This window comes from Mercenaria mercenaria, chromosome 1 (genome assembly GCF_021730395.1).
Source record: "Mercenaria mercenaria strain notata chromosome 1, MADL_Memer_1, whole genome shotgun sequence".
In the NCBI taxonomy this organism is placed as follows: Eukaryota; Metazoa; Mollusca; class Bivalvia; order Venerida; family Veneridae; genus Mercenaria; species Mercenaria mercenaria.
Genome location: NC_069361.1, coordinates 15321530 through 15338270, shown reverse-complemented (window position 1 = coordinate 15338270; position 16741 = coordinate 15321530). Strand labels below are relative to the sequence as shown.

General features: G+C 35.3%; 1 protein-coding gene across 1 annotated transcript; it reads left to right on the top strand.

Moving 5' to 3' along the window:
• The first annotated feature begins 13988 nt into the window (after positions 1 to 13988).
• On the top strand, positions 13989 to 16278 carry LOC123550528 (uncharacterized). The gene is made up of 2 exons (XM_053542306.1): positions 13989 to 15201; positions 16205 to 16278. Exons 1-2 carry the CDS (start codon positions 13989 to 13991, stop codon positions 16276 to 16278), a joined length of 1287 nt encoding a protein of 428 aa, XP_053398281.1.
• Positions 16279 to 16741: the final 463 nt, after the last annotated feature.

Genomic DNA, 16741 nt, shown 5'->3' with positions numbered 1-16741 from the left:
GACAATTTCAAAATTAAAGTCGTCCTTTTTATTATATATTTTCGTTTCTAGATTACTATTCACAATTCTTAAATTTATATTCAAATATAAATATGTAAATATATTTCACCATTTCTGAAAAATATTGGTTGTCCATATTTAAAATATCATCAAGATACCTTGAGGTTCCATTTAAAGCTTCACTAATTTCAAATTGTGTTTCATTGGATAAACTAAGCATAACAGTATAAGAATAAATCAGCAATGAGGGAGGCACAGTTGGTTCCCATCGGGATACCAATAACTTGTCTGTAAGTTTTATTGCCAAAGATGAATATATTATCTAGAGAAATTTTACTCGCAAACCACTGCACCCAGGACCTTCAAACTTCACATGCTGATAGCACTTATCGAGTACACGACCCCTACAGACTTTTGGGTCACCAGGTCAAAGGTCAAAGTCACAGGGCCCAATGTCAACGTTTTGCCTGTGGTCACAAGGTCAAAGGTCAAGGTCACCAGGTCAAAGGTCAAGGCGCTGCGGGGGTATTTGTCACCATTAGTAACAGCTCTTGTTCTTATTAGCACTGGCAAAAGCGGAACACAACTCGTATTTGTGTTACTATATTTTCTGGTTCCACGTAGTAATAGACCATTCAGTGTATCTGTATATGTATATGGCATCTCGCTTAAGCCAGGTTTTGGGTGAGGGAGTTGCTGATTTCTTTTCTGTAATGAACAGACACAATCAAACTGAATCTGCAATAGCTTTGCTTGGTTTCGTTTTATTCTTTGAAAGCAAAGCATAAATGTCATGTGCTGGCTGTAAAATGTCTCCCGCAAGCATCCCGAATTGTTATATTTTCTGGTTGTCTGGTCATATTTGAACATGGAGACCATACAATGTATCTAGCAAGAATCCAATTACAACGGCCCTAGTATTATAGCTGTTGCAAATTTTATTTCTCTTCATACACAGACTCGATCAAACCGAAGCATTATCATTTTATTCTGTGTGTTCTTTGAGATTTCAAAGACCGTTCCAAAAATGTGTAGGTTGGTACTCTATCGAATATAGCTAAAAGGATACAAAAACATTCATAAATCATTTATTCATTATATAACAAATATGATGTAGTCATATTTTATATCAAGGATTGGTTTATTGTTGGAAATAATGCGATTCGGATCTTTACAGTTACGTTTTCTTTGATATATAAGAATACAAATCTCCTTTATTGACTTCTGTGATATATTTTCATTGTTTGGATTGACATTACAGATACCTATTTAACGTGAATGTAAGACCGTTATTACTTTACAATAACGCTAGAACTATAACAATTTACAAAACAGGGTCAGACTATATAAATTGTGGTATACAACGTGTTGAAACAAATATTCATTCAAGCTTGACACAATTAGCATAATCTTTTAATAAGTTTAAACCAAATATTAGGGTACATGTTTTGAAAGAGCCTAATCTGTGAAGTTCATGAGCTCTGAAGTTGTCTCTGAAAAGACATATAACATTTACTGTCATCGTTCATTTACTACAAATACTTGAAATCATTAAACTATTTTCGTCGAATGGTTAGGACATGCAAAGATATACAGATATCCAGAATGAAGATATACATGAATATACTTTGTGAGTTGTGAAATCAAAAGTTCAAGATTTCATATAAGTTGTATAACATGAAACATCGTTTTTAAGGAAGTATATTCCATTTCATCCTAAGTATTTCAGGACGTGTAGCATATTGTTTGTGCCTTTTGGTCACTATATTTTACTTTTCTAGTTTTTGTTATTATAAACTATCATTGGTTGTAAATGCAGAAGGGCACCCCCGTTCGGGGTTACTGTTTTTGGTGGAAACAAGACTCTGCCAAGTTACCCGGTAGCCAGATATCGTTCCCATAGAGCCTGATATTCCCATTTGCATCTACAACCAGTGATTGCATACCATATTTCGTATTTTACAAAATACTCAATACTCAAAGCGAACGGAAATACATTCTATCATTATTTTGTATAAGTTGTGTAACACTCTCTTTGATCTTACGATATAACAAAGATTTATTACTTTGTCGGAATATAAATAAATACTTCGGTAGCGATTATTTTCAGAACAAAAGTCTATGTAAGAATGTGATAGCATTCTCCGAGACCAATTGTCCTGCACTTTTTATATGCAAATACTAGAAAAAAGATTGCTCTTGGTTTTTCTTCTTGTTGATAAATGACAATTCAAATAATGAGACCACTGAATAATATATAAGAGGTCTTTCAGGATAAATCTTCACGCCAGTAGCCTGAGTGATTGGATTAGCATAGAATTTTTGTTTATCTTGACAACTGGCACCAACAATACGACTTTGATTAAATCCTTTCTTGTTTTTTTCGAGTGAATAAAATGACCTAGTTAATGCTGCGTTAAATAATAAAAGATACGAATGTACATTGTAAGATATAGTCGAATTACTTTCCTTGTTCTGAAACACGAACCTTGAGCGTCCAGACTAATACCCTATCAAACTTATTTGAACGTTCAAAATTGTAAACATGTCGACGAATAATCACAAGTATATTACTTTCAGAGAAGTCAAGAAATTTGACTTGCGAAGGTAAAACAATTCATTTCTACAGACAAGGTAGGAGCACAGTACGTATATAATATTGTGAAATGTTACTTACAAAAACTTAGAAAGTGTGTATCTTTTTTATTATATAGGGGGCGTTTACATAACCGTTAATGTTTAAAAAGGCCGTAAAATCTCTAAACAGATACAGAATAATTGGTTATAGGGCTTCTTTATACAAACAAAAAACATATTGGTCACTATATGTAATAAAATGTAAGGTCAATTTTATCAATGCTCACAGCTAGGAATTACCTCTTGTACCCATTGTATTAATGTAATTTATTCCCTAATTGAGATATTTAGGAGAAAAGCAATACTTTCAATTGTATGATGTTTAATATGGTAAAGCGGGTACAACGGGTACAGCTCCTTGTCACTGCACATGTAAGGGTATTAAATAGTTTAAACATTTTCACCCAAGAAGTAAATACTGTATAAACTGCATTGAATATTTAGGTACAAGGAGTCGCCACTATCTGTAAAGCGAACTCGTAAGACATTTAGTTCTATTTGATGGCCTATATATAGAGAATAACAGGTTACTGTCTTTTGAGAAAGGGTTTCTCAGACAAGGCTAGGTATGGTCCTTCCGATTATTTTTTAAACGCGCTCTTAATAGGTACGTAAGACCATGCCACTAATGTATAGCGTATGCCTACCATATTTGCAATTACCACAGAAAAGTTTTTATAACGGAAACGCTCGTAGAAAACGGAAATGACTCATGCAAAGCGTTTGTTCAGGATTTTAGCTCTCTGCACTTACATCATGGAATATTGAATGGACTGTTATGGAATAAAATCAACGGTAGTGCCTATATTTTCTGCCAAGCTGCGTTATGGCGTGTGTAGTTAAATCACTTCAAACGTTTGCTTGGTGAGAATGGGTATCCTTCTAGCAACTGAACTTCGAATAAAATTTCACTTGGCAACAAATTGAAATTATTCTTTTGTGTTCACTAGAACAGACCTGTCGGTTACAAAATACAAGGTTAGCATTTGTTTTTGTCCGCATTTTTATATTTTGGGATTTTAAAATTTTAAAGACCTACTTCAGTGTCGTATGAGGGCGTATTAATTTTTAAATGCAAGATGGACACAATCTGATGTCCTAGGATTTAATCATAAGTTTAAACAGTGCAAAGTGTTTTCAAGTCACTGACCTTAAAGAGCCTGCTTTTCTCAGACAGGCTTTATCAGGCAGTTGTTATAGTAATGGCATGATAAAATTTTATATTCATGAGGTGTTTCAAAAATAAATAAGCTTCCTCCTTTGATTGTGTTTGAGGGAATATGTGCAGGACTCTGTAACAGGCAGTTTGAAATCCGGCGGCACTGAGCTGTTTCTATATCTGTAAACTAGCCTGTTTTGTCGGGCACTAAACAGTGTTTTTCCTGATACTCTGTCTTCTGCAACGGCATTGTGTACGTGCAATTTTTTTTTGTTCTTAAGGCTTGCCTTTTTATATAAATCTACAAGAGCATTTTTGTGTTTTACATGGCATGCCTTCTGTTACAAAACAAACGTGTGTTTGGGACTCGCCTGGCGGGAATAAGGTATCATTAAATGCAGCCTTCAGAGTAAGAATTTATCTAGGCATAGAAAATACAGCTCAATATTTTTACACCTTTATAAATCCATTCTGTCAGGTATTACAACACCTGTTCATAAATGTGACATACATTTTGATACAAGCAAAAGTGTATTATCGTGACCAAAAGGCACAAAGTGATTATTTTATTATCGGCTTATTATAGTTATAAGTTATTTTTTACCATAAATAAGCTGATAAAAAGCAGTTTTTAAAGGGTAAATCAAACACAATCATATGAATATATTCTAATTGTCTTAGTTGTTATAAAAATTATGATAGTTCGCCCTTTTCATTTTCCAATCAAGTGTGTCATTGCAAGGAAACTAAACTAATAGATATGTCTGCTTGAAATTACTTGCTTTAGCTGAGAGTTGTTTATCTTTGTGATCATAGCTTTAAATTCAATGATAAAACTTCAGTTATTGATACAAACACAACTTTCATAATTTCACATTTGCAAAATCATTTTTTTGTTATTTGAAGGACAAAGAAATAAATTTCTAGACTATTTTTTGCCTTTTTTATTTAAAAAATAGGATTTATCTCTAAAATATCCACAGAACTGTCATAGAGCTATATAGGACTTTAATATTAAAACGGGGAGAAAATGTGTAGGTGGCCGGGTAGCTCAGACGGTAGAGCATCGGAACGGTATTCCGAGGCCCCGGGTTCGAGTCCCGGTCTGACTGCACATTTTCTCCACGTTTTAATATTCCAGTCATATACCGTGACATACTCCCCCGCTATATAAGATTCTCATTTTTCTTACCCTGTGACATTGGGCGCCTAACATAGGACCTTGACTGAATATACTCCAAGATCAAGTTAACTTCTTCTCTATCCCATTAGAAATTCGAGGACGAATTTCATATAGCAGGGGAGTATGTCACGGTATAGGACTTGAATATTAAAACGGGGAGAAAAAATGTGTAGGTGGCAGGGTAGCTCAGTCGGTAGAGCATCGGAACGGTATTCCGAGGCCCCGGGTTCGAGTCCCGGTCTGGCTGCACATTTTTCTCACCCTGTGACAGAACACTCAATGCCGCGGGATACTTATTACGTCGGCCGTCTTCTAAAACCTCTTGAGTGCAATTCTGAGGAAACTTGTATAACCGACGTATTATAACCGCTATATATTTCCCTTCATTTTGCAAAAGTGCCAGTGGTCATATCCAATCATAGTCTTTATCTATAAACACGTAATAAAATCACGTAAAGTAATTGGTTCAAGGGTGATGAAATACTCTCAGTTCGGAGATATTCAGTAGTGACGAGTACATTTACATGTCACGTCGCGCAATGCGAACTTCTGTCCAGGCTATATATGATGACGTAAATGAAGCGTAAAGGGAACAAAGTAAAATCATCAACAACAAAAGCCGTTATACCGATAGATTATTGTACTATTTTACAGACCTGTCAAAACATGTTTCTGGCTTTCATGTTAATCTTACCAAGGCGTGAACAGAATATAATGAAAGCCGTGGACAAAATTTTGACAGGTCAATAAAATAGTACAATATCATAGCTTCTGTGATAATCTTAAACATGATATTAAACTGCCGTATAACAAAAACATATGCAGCTAGAATACTGCTAGGTTTCAAAAAATGATACAATTCTGTGGATTTTAGAGAGAACGTAACTAATATGCTGAATTATATTTCTCTGCATTGAACTTTTGGTTCTGTCAAAAGTGATGACATTTACGCGTCTATAACAGTTTGTTTCGTGTTTGCCTTTTCGTATTACATTTCGTATTTAAAAGAAATGAATTAATTACCATTGGCATTCATATCGTATTAAAAGTTAAACGTGCAAATGTTGTTTGAAAATTCGTGATCACATTTTACAACCAGGTCATATATAGATAGATAAATAAATAAATAAATAGAAAGCCGTGTATCTCCTAAGTTCCTAACTACATAAAAGTTAATGTCATACAGCGGTAATATATTAAAATTAATTGGTAATAGTACATTTTCTAAGTAACTCGTGTTGTTAAGAACAAGTGTTGCTGGTATCGAAATCATTCAATGAATTTTGAATGCAATGGGATTTCTTTTCTTTTTTGAAAAGCGACCGTATTGTAATTAAGACGTTTTAGAAGACGGCCGTGAATATCAACGCTTAATTCAACTGGAACCTTTGTTATTGAATAATAAATATCTAAATTGAAAAGCCACGTTCCGAATCCTGAGTTCTTGATAAAATGTGGTACATTAACAGATAGTGTCGGCCATTGGAAGCTTATTGTCACTGCCTTTTACCCTAACATGTATTGTAGTGACAGTTATGTCACCGATAAGGAAGGCATCGAGTGTATCAAGATCAATGTGTTGTAATTAACGGCTCACAAAGTAATCTTTTTGTCAGAACCAGTGCAACATTTTGACAAACTGGCAGTTTCAGAGATCTCCTCCAGAAATGGAGTGAAAGAAAGTTTAAAAAGATATTAGCCTGATTTTCCCAAGTGATGATCCCAGACGATTGAGTGATCAAAGAAACAAATTAGGCGACTAATTGCAAGAGAAGTTTTATATAAAAAAAATTAAATACGAGTTTTCCATTTCTACAGTGAAGGTATATCAGAATATATGGCGTAACTTACATTAAAAGATAAAATGTAAGGGTTGATTTCCTGGGGCCACAGAGCACCCCAAACAGCCATATAGCCATGCATCGCAGAGGAGTCCAACAACAAAAAGGAGCTGTAATGGAATGGAGAAATATTGTAGACGGGTTGCTTCAAAAATCAACAATAAGTACATTATAAATATATGCAAAATACAGAAAAAAGGGGGTAGGGGTGGGGGGTAGTAAGGGGTAGATAAAAGGGTTTAGTGTTGGGGGAAGGTGGCGCAAGGATAAATATTCAACAGGGAAAGCCACGTTCCTTAAACGCAGTATTCCTACAACGTCTCAGACACGTACGTACACAATTGCACACACGCACGCACGTACACACACAAACACATGCCACAACTAACATACACAGATAAACAAACAGAAAAGTAAAAAAAAAACAACACTGTGGGGCACCGCCCATAGAAACACGCACAAATACACATACATACATAAGCAGGAAACAACAACAGTAGGACAACACTTTAGGATGTCCGGCGGTCAAAATTATGGTAGGCACAATAACTTACGCTTAGTAAAAGGAGAGAGGTAAAAGAAAAGTAAAAAAAAACAACACTGTGGGGCACCGCCCATAGAAACACGCACAAATACACATACATACATACATACATAAGCAGGAAACAACAACAGTAGGACAACACTTTAGGATGACCGGCGGTCAAAATTATGGTAGGCACGATAACTTACGCTTAGTAAAAGGAGAGAGGTAGCAAATGCAAGGGAGCATAAATGCAAGGGAAAGGAATGGGATGGAGCGATGGGAGGGGGGAGGGTAAGCCATATTTTGACGTAAACAAACTGGTTACAATAGATAATATATATTTTCATGATACTAGTAATTTACTGTATTTATCAAGACAAGAGCTCATAGAACACACACACACTTGATGCATTCAGTAAATGCACAAGAAACAAAAAATATTTGCTCACTGTAAACAAAAGTTCTACTGTTCTTGTTCAACCTTGACCTTTGACCTATTGACCTCAAAAGGCCCAAGCTTTCTCAAGTTATTGTCCGACAAGGGTTTAACTGTTCATGTTCAATGTGACCTTGTCCTTTGGCTTTCTGACCTCGAAATCTAAAGGGGCCATGCACTGGTCATGACCAATCTCCCTATCCAATTTCATAATCCTAGGTCCAAGCGTTCTCAAGCAATTGCCTGGAAACGGTTTAACTGTTCCGGGTCACTGTACCATTGGCTTTTGACCTACTGACCTCAAAATCAATAGGAGTCATCTGCTGGCCATTAACCTCTCTATCAACTTTCATGATACTTGGCCCAAGCGTTCTTGAGTTATTGTCTAGAAACCGTTCAACTGTTCCTGGCCAATGTGACCTTGAACTTTGTCCTAATGACCTCAAAATCAATAGAGGTCATCTGTGACCTTGATCTTTGACCTACTGACCTCAAAATCAAGAGGGTCATCTGCTGGTCATGACCAGCCTCCCTATCAACTTTTATGATCCTATGCCTACGCGTTCTTGAGTTATCATCCGGAAACCGTTTAACTGTTTCGTGTCACTGTGACCTTGACCTTTGACATATTGATCTCAAAATCAATAGCGGTCATTTGCTGGTGATGAACAACCTCCCTATCAACTTTCACGAATCTAGGCTCAAGTGTTCTTGAGTTATCATCCGGAAACGTATTGGCCTACATACAGACCGACCGACCAACCAACCGACAGACATCTGCAAAATAATATACTCCTCCTTCTTCGAAGTGGGGCATAATAAATATCAGGACAAGATAGTATTTATCGAACAAAAAACTTGGGAAGGCACTTAAAATTGATAATTGTCTGCAGTTGACAAAGATATTACTTGACTTGCATGACAGAATACGTAGTTCATTGTTTCCATCTATTGTTTAAAAAGAATTCCTATTTGTCTGCTTCCTTTCGTAGATTTTTTTTTACTTCACATATATGATGAAACTTTGAGCTGAAAACAGTAAACAAATAAAAACAATAGGTCACCAGATTTGTTTTTGTGAAAAAAAATTGTTTTGAACACACCCACTGTTGCTGAAACTGCCAGCGATTTTTCAACATTTTCATAATTTTCTGCTTCTTTTATAAATACCTACCAAAATATACATCAAGACAGCATGAATAAGGTTTTTTCTTTTTACAGATTTTATTATATACTTATTTGATATCATAGTCATATTTGCAATACTCTATCCTTACAATAATAGGTACAAATGAAAAAAAAAATGTTTCTTATTTACTTTTGTGAACTTTTGTTAGTGAAAAATACCCATTGTGAAAAAAAAAATTTTTTAAATTTTGAAAAAAACTTTTTCATAGAATTTTTTCCTGTTTTTCTTGTGTATAGATAATTGTATTGTGGGCATAAAAATGGCTAAAATGTATGGGTCATCTGGCTAAATTTTATGTTAAGACCGCTAGAATACAACACCTGTTTGGACGGAAAATGGCGCGAACCTCGCCAAATTACATGTATGTCTGCTAGAAGTTAAAAAAAAGTTTTAAAAATTCTTAATTCTTTCTATAATTGAATACTAAATAATCTGAAAGGTGATATTGTCTTATCAGTACTGAGTCAATTTTTTTACATTATATGAACAACACTGTCTTTGTACTAAAATGCGATGTGAAAACACAACCACAAAAATAGCAAGATACCTGTCAGGCATGATACTTGTCAATACAACATAAACCAGTGTCAACATTTGATTACTGATAAAAAACAAAGACAAATATCAAACAGGGAATGCCACGCACCAAAAACGCAGCCTCCTCAAAACGAATCCCACAGCACGCAGACGCGTGCACCACACACACAGCCAACACATTAGGACAAAACGAGGACAAAACGAACAAACAAAACGAACAAACAAAGGAACACAGTGGGGCACCGCCTTAGAACGGTCAGTGGCAAAAACACCACTGGGGAGCTTAAACCGGTTTATGGTGCGCACACAACCTCACTCTTACCGCCATCATGTTCAAAAGACACACACTTATCACAAACGTTATTTCATTCAAGATTCCTCGTATTTAAGACTGCCTGTAACATGTTTCAACAAATGTTGACTTCAGTTCAGTTTGCCATAGAACGTGTCGGGTGCACAGAAAGATGCGCATATAGGATTTCCCTTTAATTTTAAAGTAGTGATTACTTAACGCTGAATCACCCTGGCAATTTTTTTAAAGTAAGTAAGTATATGTATGAGTATATGTTTGTTTTATTACTTTATTCTGCTCTTCAACTATATAATGCACTATTATATTGTGTTCAGCTGTTTTCTTTAAAATTGTACAAAGTGAAAAATTTACAGATATCTTTCGAAACATTTTTGTTCATCCCAAACAAGCCATATTCTGCAAAGACAGCTTTTTACATAAAATGTTAATAACATAATTCATAGGAATCCTACTCACAAGAAAACAAAGAATCGTAATGCAATAACTCCGTCATCCAATGGTATCTTCATATCTGCCTTATCTTTGATGTAGTCACTAGGATAGGTCAATATTAGTTGTTTTCAAATCAGCCAAGGTGTCGTTACATAAACATATACCGGGTATATGCAATTGCAATACGAGGTATAGCAAGAAGTACAGTATCACCATTCAAAATCTTCTAACTTCACTGCAAATTTTGATACATACAGTCAGAGGTTATGCCTCATCGAACACATTCACTTACACGAACCAGGCGCCCACGTAATCATAATATTTTTACGACGTTAACGACGTCGTGCCTTCATCGAGTTGCTTTCTTTTAAGTTTGGATTAAATTTGTATTTATAGATTTCTTTTATTAATTTTAAGTAGCAATCCAAAGTCATAATTAATTATTTTGTTAGAATACTGAAAACAGTTTGACCTCTTATGCCGAGCGTCTCAGACAGGGTCCGCATCAGGAGTAGCTGGTCTTAATCCAAGGAGTCATAGTTTGACTTTAACGTCGAATCGCGGATGTTTTGTTTTTTCCTGCGACCTTCGCTTTCTTGTAGCAATCCTGGGCCCTTTGTAAATCGTTTGCATCACGTAAAAACCAGGACACAGATAACCGAACGTTATTGTTATGTTTGCAAAGTTTGTAAAGGTCTTTAAGCTGGTATTACATACATTAGCTACTGTCTGATTATCCATGCGAGCAGATGATGACTTTACATGCATTATAAGTAGTAACAATGGTTTACTTCCGCCTCTAACGTCCAAATACTTTTGGTGCATATTGTCTGGACGTGTTGCTGTACTTTGCCGTATTTTCTGGTACACAGTTGAAACTAAAAGTGCGAATATTAGCGGTTGAATTCCAATTATGACAGATGAAAAAGTGGCTGCGCCGGTTATGCATAGCTGTGGTAATTAAAACTTTCTTTGTTCTTTGCCTATTAGCAAAAAAGTATTAAAATGGATGACACATTACTCAAAATTTGAAAATTACAGTCATAATATTTCACATTTCATTAAACACAATAGGCGGCTTTTAAAAATAATAAGTCTACGTTATATTTAAATTTTAATAGCCCTCGTAGATGCATAATTATTTTAGTAACTTCAAACATTTAATACAGAAATAGATGAACCTCCAATTAAGAAAACAAAAAGGTTAAACAATAAATTGAACATTGATTTGTGTTATTGGAATTTGAATAGTCTTCTGCACAAATGTTATTAAGTGCGCGTTATTATTTTCGCAAAAGCCTTTGGCTTTGCATGTATACTAGCATGACAATGCGACGATAGTTTAGTGAGACGCACTTTAAAAACTAAAATGGAAACGCTAACCACGTGACCGCTCCCTTCACCGGAAGTGTAAACCAGCTGATTGTCATATTGATTTTTGCGTACGACAGGTGAAAACGTACAATTGTCTTTCGTTAGATAAAACGTGCTGTTTTTTTTTTTGGTTTTTTTTTTAAGTTTATAGTTTTTAAATAGTTTTTTAAATAAGGTAAGTGCCGTTGTGAGTTGTCGAGCTATCTCATAGACGCAGTCTTGAGAAATTTGCTTTCACAATGAGCTCGGGTGAGGGCGAAGAACCCCACACAAAATGTGATTTGATACATTTGCCCGAAAGTTCTGACGGCGAAATTTCGGGGGTTGAAAATGATGTCCCTGCTGTAGGGGCTAATGAAACAGTTTCAGTTGTCGAATCTGTTGCTCAAAATGTAAGCTCCGAGACGGGTAAGTCCGGAAAAATTAAAGGAAAAAATACTCGTAAACAAAAAGAAAAGAAAACAAACAAAGCTTCTCAGAAGGCTAATAAAAAGGGTACAAATAAGAAAACTTCAAAAATTAAAGAATCTAAGTTGGACATAAATGATTTGTCTAAACAAGATATTGATATTTTGAAGCGTAAGCTTGGTTTTCCCAATGTTTTGGGCGAGAATCTTGAAGAAGAATCAAATTTTATTCCAGATTACGAAGATTTTTCAGACGAAAATTTTGATCCAAATAACCGTCCAAATCTCAGAGTTGAAATTGATAGCAATGATATTTCTGACTCGGAATATGATTTGTCTCGAGCACAACACGAGAATTTTTCTGTTAACAAAAATATGTCAAACAGAATTTTACAGGCTATGTTTGGTAGTGATAGTAATAGTAAATCAAAATTACCAGAATCAAAAGATGAATGGGCACCCCCAAAATTGAAAAGTGTTGTAAGAGGAGATTCTAATTCCCCATCATTAGCAAAGTTAATAAATATGACCTGTACTTCAGCTTGTTGTACAGAGGATATAATGCAGAAATATAATATTCCTCAAAACTGTGACAATTTAAGTCCGCCTATGGTAAACCAAGAAGTATGGAAAATTCTAGACAAAAAGTACAGAAGTTATGACCGTATGCTTGTCGAAATCCAGAATTTAGTTGCTACAGGCATTGTCCCTGTTATCAAATTAGCTGAAATTATGGGGGACGCCATGACTCAAAAAGCCAAAGAATATATTTCAGATGCCATAACTATGTTTGGCCAGGTACAATACCAACTATCTCTTAGAAGAAGGTATATTATACGCCCAAATCTTAAAAGAAAGTATAAGAATATTTGCAATCAGTCCACACCAGTTACCTCACAGTTGTTTGGGGATGATATTTCGAAAGAAATAAAAAATTGTGAAACTGGCATTTCTCTTGCATTTCCAAAATATGACACTAGACCTTTCAGGGCAAGACCACCTGTATACAGAAATTCCTTTAACAGAAGGGGTAGACCACATCCTTACAATCAGCAGGGTAACTCACATAACCCACAATACAATAACATGTATTACCAGTCTCCTGCATACAGAGGTGGACATGTGCAGTACAGGGGTCGGAGACGCCCAACGTCTACAGTGACGTATACCAGTGCAAATGCCCCAAACGAGTAGTTCAGGTAGGGAAATTACAATATTTTGAAAATGTTTGGCAGAATTTTAGTAAAGATCCTTGGATTTTACAAACCATCAAAGGTTATAAAATTGAATTTGAACAAATGCCTTATCAAAATAGTATTCCTTCTGAAATTCCCTTTTCTCTTGAACAGAAAGCTGTTGTGGATAGTGAAGTAAAACAGTTATATGAAAAAGGGGCAATAGATTTATCAATCTCAGAACCGGGAGAAATCATTTCAAATATCTTTATTGTGCCAAAACCAAATGGAAAATTTCGGCCAATAATAAATCTCAAAAAATTGAATTAATTTGTTGTATATGAACATTTTAAGCAAGAACATCTCAAAGTTGTGTTAGACCTTGTTCAGCAGAATGATTTTTTACTTCAGTAGATTTGACCGATGCATATTTTTCAGTTCCTATTCATCCTGACTTTCAAAAGTACCTCAAGTTTTATTGGAATGGTTCTCTCTGGAAATATTCAGTCCTCCCATTTGGGCTTAGTTCAGCACCAAGGATTTTTACAAAAATTCTGAAGCCAAGTTTTGCCTGGCTAAAATATCAAGGTGTACGTTGTGCTTATTATATCGATGATTCATTAAATATGAACCAAATGAGGAATATCTGTGCACAAAATACAAAGCTTATTTGTAATACCTTGAGTTCTTTAGGTTTCACGATAAATGAAAAGAAATCTGTTTGTATCCCTACTCAGAGAATAGTATTTTTTTGGTTAATTTTGGACTCTGTACTTTTTATGGTTTTTCTTACTGAAGAAAAAATTCAGAAAATACTTTCAAAAGCAAGACACTTGTTACAACAGTCTGCTGTGATTGTCAAGGATTTGGCCTCTTTTATTGGTTCAATCATAAACGCTTTTTACGCTGTTTTGGAGGCCCCATTGCATTATCGTCAGCTAGAAAGAGATAAGATTTATGGTTTAGGTCCTGATTTGAATTTTCAAAACAAAGTTCAGTTGTCTGAAGCCAGCAGACCTGAATTGACTTGGTGGTGTGATAATATAGTTGTGAAAAATGGCAAAGCTATTAGACCTAGAAAAGTACAGTTTCATTGTAGAACAGATTCGTCCCTTTTAGGCTGGGGTTGTGTAGATGTAGTATCTGATAGGTCAGCTCATGGACGTTGGTCAATCGATGAATCTAAATATCATATAATTTTTTTAGAGTTATTAGCAATTTATTTTGCTCTTCAATCTCTGTATTGTAACTGTACAGATACTCATATAGAGTTCCAATGTGATAACATTACAGCAGTAAAGTATGTAAATGACATGGGAGGAATGACTTCAAAGTCTTTGGACACATTATCTGCTAAATTGTGGCAATGGTGCTTAAAAAGAGGTATCTTTATTTCGACTAAACATATAGCGGGAAAAGAGAATGTTACATCAGATTTCTATTCTAGAAATTTTTCTGATTCCACAGAGTGGATGCTTATGTCAGAAATTTTTCGAAGGTTGCGCAAACAATTCTTTGTGCCAGATATAGACTTGTTTGCTTCAAGATTAAATAAGCAAATAGACAGATTTGCTTCTTGGTTTCCGGAACCAGGAGCTTTCTTCAATGATGCTTTTTCTTGTTCATGGCAAAGTTTCCTACCTTATATTTTTCCACCATTTAATTTACTGAGTAAGGTAATCAACAAAATTGTTGAAGATAAAGTGGAAAAAGCTATTGTGATTTTACCTTATTGGAAATCTCAACCTTGGTTCCCTTTATTATTACCTAATATGGCTGATTTTCCTGTTAGGTTACCAGGACACAAGGATCTGTTGACGATGGCACACGACGGTACTCCACATCCTTTGGTAAAGTCAATCAACATGGTTGGTGTGATGCTCTCCGGAAATCCCTCTACTTCAGGAAAGTTTCACCAGGAGCTGCTGAAGTCATTTTACAGTCATGGAGACCAGGAACTAGGAAACAATATGGGTTGGCCTGGAAACGATGGTATTTTTGGTGTATTAGACAATGTAAAGATCCCTTTCGCACCATTTAATATCAAAGTAAAAAATCTTATTCAGTTCTCAACACTCATAAAAGTATGTTATTACAAACTTTATCCTTTTTTGATAATACCTGGTGTTCTAATGCGGTTTTGTTATCTAAATTTATGAAGGGTATCTTTCATTGTAACCCCGCTAGATCCAAATATAAGTTCACCTGGGATGTTACTGTTGTTTTAAAATTCTTGAAAAGTTTGTTTTTTTTTTTTAGCATACTTTCTTTGAAAATGTTGACTTTCAAGTTGGTAGCTTTAATAGCTTTGTGTTGTGCGCCAAGAGCACAGACTATTGTGTCGTTGGATTTAGACAATGTTCGTTATGGGAATTCAGAGGTGACTTTTTATTTTCCAGGTTTGTTGAAGAAATCAAGATCAGGTAGATCTAATGATTTTTTACTGAAGTTTGAACATTTTGATGATGAAACTTTATGCGTTATGCATACATTGTTACATTATATTAACGTTACTAAGTTGATTAGAAAATCTAGTCAACTATTTATATCGTATGTTTTATATGATAAAGTTTCTACTAGCACTGTCGCTAGATGGTACTAGAGGTCTCAGGTATAGATACTACTATATTTAAGGCACACTCTTTTCGTTCTGCATCAGTTTCAGCAGCATACGGAAAGTGCTCACTTAAGTCCATTTTGGATACAGCTGACTGGAAATCAGATAAAAAAAATTATAAATTTTATCATAGATCGATAGTGCAGAATTCTGACATATCGCACGTGCGGTTTTATTGGATGAACGGTGAACTGTGAACTTCTGAAAAGGAAATTAATGTATGTGAAATTAAGAACTGTGTGTTTTGAATATATAATGTTATTGATACTGTAACAGCAGTTACCTGTTTTTGAAAGAAGTAATAATAAAATATGAATTTATAATGTTATATATAATGTTTTTACATTCTTTATTTAACTTTGTTGACAAACTTTAAAGATGCTAGTATACATGCAAAGCCGAAGGCTTTTGCGAAAATAATGTGCCCTCATCCAAGCCCTGGTGATGGATGAGGGGCATTATTGGAGTAAAAGCCGGAGGCAAAGCATGTATACACCCTCCTCATGTTTTAGCTACAGCTTTTGGGGTACTCTACCCTGTTGTTTTGTGAGTGTTTGGTTTGTCAACAAAGTATTTCTTTAAACTATGACAATCAGCTGGTTTACACTTCCGGTGAATGGAGCGGTAACGTGGTTAGCGTTTCCGTTTTAGTTTTTAAAGTGCGTCTCACTAAACTATCGTCGCATTGTCATGCTAGTATACATGCTTTGCCTCCGGCTTTTACTCCAATAATGCCCCTCATCCATCACCAGGGCTTGAATGAGGGCACATTTTCTAGCAGTGGGAAGATTTGGCACAAAACATTATCGCCTACAAACTGCAAAATTATTTTAATTGCTCTCAGTAGAATGCAATTTTAATATCGTTAATATTAAGGTATACAACCGATTTGATTAGGTGCTCTTTGGTGCATTC

Bases quoted from the DNA above. Each gene is read 5' to 3' on its own strand.
- LOC123550528 (XM_053542306.1), top strand. From the start codon at position 13,989: ATGGTTTTTCTTACTGAAGAAAAAATTCAGAAAATACTTTCAAAAGCA. The intron at 15,202-16,204 runs GTATTTTTGGTG...CAAACTTTAAAG, and splicing joins GGGTTGGCCTGGAAACGATG to ATGCTAGTATACATGCAAAG.